The sequence below is a fragment of the Nycticebus coucang genome, chromosome 12 (genome assembly GCF_027406575.1).
Source record: "Nycticebus coucang isolate mNycCou1 chromosome 12, mNycCou1.pri, whole genome shotgun sequence".
Classification (NCBI taxonomy): domain Eukaryota; kingdom Metazoa; phylum Chordata; class Mammalia; order Primates; family Lorisidae; genus Nycticebus; species Nycticebus coucang.
In genome coordinates, this window is record NC_069791.1 from 44793340 (window position 1) to 44799339 (window position 6000).

The window sequence follows — 6000 nt, forward strand, 5'->3', positions numbered from 1 at the left end:
ACTTGCTTTTTGAGCCCTCCATAAGTCCACAGACAATTCTCCCCAAAATATAAGTGGTTTATGAATTACTGCATTCCAAACACAGCCAGCAAATGACTTTTTTTTTAATGGTGGTTTTTGAATATACATAACCATCCAGTCTCCGGTCTTCAAATACAAGCATTAGCAAAAACAGGGTTTCTAGTAAGTTTCCATACATTACAAAGCCTCCAGGTGGGCCCAACAAATATTACGTAATGACTGTTTATTATGACACATAAGTATTTATAACGTACACACTTAAGGTAGGGAAATTGTGGCAAAAATTTTGTGGCAAAACTTTGTTGTAAAAAGGGCTAGAAGAAAATGTGGACAATAAAAACTGGTTGGATTTGTTGGAGTAGCAGAATTGTAGATACATTTTCTTCCTTTTAAAGTTAGAGTTCTTGTAATATTGCTAGAATGATGTTTGGAAATGTTTCTTGGGAGAAAGAAAAGAAAACTCTAATTTAAGAAAAGCACATCTGGTGAATGAGAGACTTGTTTTTCAAATGGCACTGGGAAATAAAGATCCATCTAGAAGTAATGCAAGTCATAACAAGAATGTGTGACATGCCTAACTGTGGGCACAGATAAGAAACACAGTAGAGAAATGTATCTCTTGGAACCCGATCATTGTAGGAATAGTGGGCTAGAACCGTACTCATTGTCTTTGTGGTAGTAGGTACATAACTCTTTTGTCTCACTAGGGGAGAGGCAATGAGATCACCTACTGGCTGACTGGGATGAAGGACCAGAAATACAACCTGCCAACCCCTCCCACTGTGTAAGCCTCTGGGTGTGGCAGGGAGGGAGAGGGCTTCCTAAGTTTTGCTGTGTGGAGCCAATTCATGTTGCCAAGTTCCTTGTAAGCGTCAACGATATACTGAATACAAGGCAAAGGGCAACACACATAAGAAGGTTTAGGAACTTCCCTTCTCAGATGGCTAGAAACTGAGTGTCCTGACAACCTGAATTTTCCTGAGACCTTAATGAAACAGAAAAGCACTTAGCTTTGGCTGCCCGGTCTACAACATGGACTTTCTTCCGGGAATCGGATACCTGTTCTCAGTGAAATAAATACCTCTGACTCTGGCGCCTCAGTCCAACAGTTGATCCAGGGAACTTCCACCTGGACAACAGTAGGAATGAATAGACCATCTAGAACTGGAGATTTGTTCTTATTTCATTTATTTTGCTTTTCTTGTTTTGCATTTTTACTGGATCTTTTTTCTTCTGTATTCATGTTAGGATTTTTTTAACTGTCACAATTTTATTTTGAATACCTTAAGTTCATTAAGGTATACTTAACTCACAATTTTTACAGAAAACATTCTATTTATTAGGCAAAATTTCCTGAGTCTGGGCCTCTCTCCTTTCTGCCCAGTTTCCCAGAATGCACCGGGAAAATGCATCTTGCTTAAACACTGACTCCTTTCCCCCACACTGAAGCACAGCAAAGCTATCATTGTTTTCTAGGCTTGCTCAGGAGAACAGAAAACTTGTTAGAGCTCACCTCATGCCTGTCTGGTTCTCACAAGAGTAGCGCATACTGGGGGCAAAGAGGCTCTCTGCATTTCTACTCCTGTCCTCATCTTTCTGCTGAGCCACCTGCTAAAAACAGGAACTCCCCAAGACTAGTCCTGGGTCTTACCATAGAGTCTTTGTTCTCCCTGAGGTGAGGAAGACAAAGTTTCAGGTCTAACTAACAGGTTTCAGTTCTCCTTAAGATAAGTCAAATTGTTGGCCGGTTACGTATCAGTAGACGCTGTGGCAATCAGTCATGCGGCTGTTGTCATGGCTTTTGTGATGGTTGCAAAACCCTGTCTTGGAGAGACCTGGATGCCAGATCCAGACAGAAGGCAAAACCACCCAGATCTTCCCTGGAGCATAGGAAAACTGGTTCCTTATTGGGAGTGCCCCAAATCCATTCTAAACTCTTGAAATTCTCCACTATTGTAGCTCCTCCCAACAAAATCCACACTCATAGCTATGTGGGGGGCCAAATGGGTGAGTTTGCAACAGGTTAGAATCCTTCACAGCAATTGGCCCCTTCTTCCAGTGGCGTGTGTAAGCCTGGATCCTCCTAACCACGCCTCTGAATTCCAACAACATCAGGTTGTTTCACTTTGAAATTGAAGTCTGATTTCTTGCTTGAAATATATTCTGCTTATTCCACAACTACACATAGCAGGGATGACAGTTCTTTAAGCTCACAAAAGGCAAGGATTATTTTATATTCTATGGACTTCTGGTGTCTAGCACAGAGTAGCCACTCAAAGAGTAACTGCATAACTGAAGTGATTATTCTGGAGCTAAGGAATATTCTGCATGAATTACCAAAAAGCTCTATTTTCTCTTCCCCCACCTTATTTCTAGGGAGAATCAACAACGTTTGCAAGCAGAGTTTTCAGACATGATTGCCAACTCTTTACAGAAAAGGGAGGCTACAGGGATAAGAAACCAAAAACCACGACGGGTAGCCAGCTATAAAAAAGGTACTCTGGAATACCTGCAGCTCGATACCACGGGCAAGGAGAGCACCTATTTTTAAACCTAAATGAGGTGTATGGACTCACACCAGTTAAATACAGCTGCACTTAGCAGTGACCTTATGTGTCCAGAAAGCCTGCATTTTCCTGAGATCTCAATGAAATTGGGAGATACTTAGCCTTGGCTGCCCAGTCTGGAACATAGACCTTCCATGAATCAGATGCATGTTCTCGGTGAAATAACTGTCTTCGACTCTGAACCTTATCCCAACAGTTCTAGGAAACTTCCATCTGGAAAAGAAAAGAAATGAATAGGCTATCTAAAATGTGGAGAGATTTTGTTCTTATTTCATTTATTTTTGTTTTTGTTTGTTTTGTTCACAGGCTCTTTGCACTTCTATATTCATGTTAAGTTTTTTTTTTTGTAATTGTCATAATTGTATTTTAAATACCTTATCTCCATTGAAGTGTACTTAACTCATACTGTTTTGCAGAAAATATGCTTGTATTCGGCAAAAATAAAAGTTAAAAGATTCCTGTCTCCCGAGTGTATCTACGTGCTTTTACCTATTCCATCCATATTCCTGGAAGACACCCAGTCATCTTTCACTTGCTGAAAAACTGCCTAAACTCCCACACAGGGAAGCATAGCAAAGCTAGCGTTGCGGCTCAGGGTAAGAACCCTGAAGGTTAGTAACATCTGCTCTACGCGAGGGAGTTTTTGAACTTTCCTTGGTAGTGTTGTCTACTTAGCAGTATGAGCATGTGATACACGTGTCAATAATGGTACTAACCTAAGAATAGGACTCAAGCAAGGCTCAAATTCCAGTCCTGCTCTTTGCTCTCCGTAATCAATGTCTCTAAGCTCCTGAACTTCCGTCCGGAAATTATGAGTCATAATAACCACCTCAACAAGTTGTCTTAAAGATTTTTTTGTAAAAGACACTCATCAAGCACATAGCATCCTGTCAGTAACATAGCTGATTCTCAACAAATAATCTCTGTCTCGTATTTTATCCCTCTCTCTACCTGATTTGTTTGTTTTGGTTTTCGTTTTGTTGTTGTTTCTTTTTTGGAGACAGAGTCTCACTCTGTAGCTCAAGTTAGAGTGTAGTGGCATCACTGTAGCTTGCTGCAACTTTATATTCTCGAGCTCAAATGGCCCTTCTGTCTCAGCCTTCTGAGTACCAGAGATTATAGGCATGCACCACCACACTCAGCTAATTTTTTCTATATTTTGAAGAGATGAGTCTCACTATGTTGCTCAGGCTGGTCTTGGACCCTTTGCCTCAAGCCATCCTCCTGCCTTGGCCTCCCAAAGTGCTGCAATTGCAGGCATGAACTGCTGTACCCCACCTCTCTAACTGCTTCATAAGTCAGAACTAATAATTTTCAAACTCAGGACCTCCATGTGTACTAAATATACAGAAGATAATTTATTTTAACAACTGATAATAGAATTTTTCAAATGTGTACAGAAATAGAATCATTAATGAATTCTCATATATTCATTGTAAGTTTCAAAAACTATAAATTTTGTTTCATCTATCTTCCACCAATTTCATTTTTGCCAGATTAATTTAAAGGAAATTCCAAATATAAATACCGTAGTTTGTCCTTTTAACACAGGATTGACCAAATTTTTCGTAAAGGGCCAGAGAATAAATGGTTTAGGCTTTGTGAGCCAGACTGTCTCCTATATAACCTCTCATCTCTGCTGTTGTAGCGCAAAAGCCACCACATACAATTATAAGCAAATACCCTGTTTCCCCGAAAATAAGACAGTGTCTTATATTAAGTTTTGCTCCCAAAGATGCGGTAGGTCTTATTTTCAGGGGACATCTTATGGGTCCCGTAAATAGGTCTTATTTTCGGAGGATGTCTTATTTTCGGGGAAACAGGGTAGGTGTGCTGTGTTCCAGAAAAAGTTCATTTACAAAAACAGATGCAGGCTCGGCGCCTGTGGCTCAAGCAGTTAAGGCACCAGCCACATACACCTGAGCTGGCAGGTTCGAATCCAGCCCAAACAGCAATGACGGCTGCAACCAAAAAATAGCTGGGCGTTGTGGTGCGTGCCTGTAGTCCCAGCTACTTGGGAGGCCAGAGGCAGGAGAATCGCTTGAGCCCAGGAGTTGGAGGTTGCTGTGAGCTGCGATGCCACAGCACTCTACCCAGGGCAACAGCTTGAGGCTCTGTCTCAAAAAAAAAAACAGATGCAAAGGACATCAGCAAGATGGTGGAATAGAAGATCCCTTGGCACCACTCACCTCACAAAAGTACAACTAGTACAGAAATCATTCAAAGACAAGAATACCACTCCTAATTTACCAGAATTGAGGGGAAAAGTAGAGTGCCATACCCTCCCCCAATCCAGCAAAATACACTCACAGAGCCTGTGGGATCCAGCAAAAGTAATTCTAAAAGGGAAATTTATAGCAATAAATGCCTACATTAGAAAAATAGGAAGATCTCAGACAAACAAGCAAATGTCATTAAGAAACTGGGAAAAACAAAAGCAAACTAAAAGTAAAATTAGTAGAAGGGAAAAAAATTTACTCAAATTTAGATATTAAAAAGTTAATTTTATAGAAGTAGAGGGTACAATAGTGGGAAGCAGGGACTAGGAAGGGTAGAGGGGAAGGGTGAATGGGAGAGGTTGGTCAAAAAGTACAAAGTTAGATAAGAATACAAGTTCTGGGCAGCACCTGTAGCTCAGAGGGTAGGACGCCAGCCACATACACCAAGGCTAGAGGGTTCAAACCCAGCCCAGGCCAGCTAAAACAACAGGGACAACTACAACAAAAAAAATTGCTGGGTGTTGTGGCAGGCACCTGTGGTCCCAGCTACCTGGAGGTTGGGGCAGGAAATCACTTGAGCTCAAGAGTTTGAACTTGCTGTGAGCTGTAACACCACGGCACTCTACCCAGGGCCACAGCTTGAGACTCTGTCCGCCCCCCCCCCAAAAAAAAGAATACAAGTTCTGACAACTAAGTTTGCAAACTTGCCCTATTGAAAGTGCTACATACCTCATTACTGAATATAACTATAGTCACCATGTGGCCAACGGAAAAACTTTGAAGGTGACCGTAGTGATATTCAGCAAGGAGGTACGTAGCACTTTTTCTAGGGTGAGTTCACAAACTTAATTGTCTGATCTTATACATTCTAGTATTCTCTTACATAGTAGGGTGACTAGAGCAAACCACAATGTGGTGTATATTTCCAGATAGCTCAAAGAGAAGTCTATCAGACATTTAAAGAACAGCTAAGACCAGTTCTTCTTAAATTTTTTTAAAAATTGAAGATGAGAGAATCCTTCCAAACTTATTCTACAAGGTCAACACTACCCTGATTCTCAAATCAGACAAAGACACACAAAAAAGAAGATATTGAATCTTAACGCTACAAAGATATGATAAATGTTTAAAGTGAATAGATACAGTAATTATCCTAATTTGTTCCTTTTATCTATATACATGCATTGTAACCA

The 6000-nt window shown here is 40.7% G+C and overlaps 1 protein-coding gene across 1 annotated transcript in view; it reads left to right on the forward strand.

The window, feature by feature from the left end:
• The window catches only part of GUCY2C (guanylate cyclase 2C), an 84112-nt gene extending 81069 nt beyond the window's left edge, over positions 1 to 3043 (forward strand). The window contains exons 26-27 of the mRNA XM_053555434.1: positions 729 to 805; positions 2398 to 3043. Coding sequence (XP_053411409.1) covers positions 729 to 805; positions 2398 to 2572 — 252 coding nt within the window. The 3' untranslated portion in view covers positions 2573 to 3043. The remainder of the gene's footprint in view (positions 1 to 728; positions 806 to 2397) is intronic.
• The last annotated feature ends 2957 nt before the right edge of the window (positions 3044 to 6000 follow it).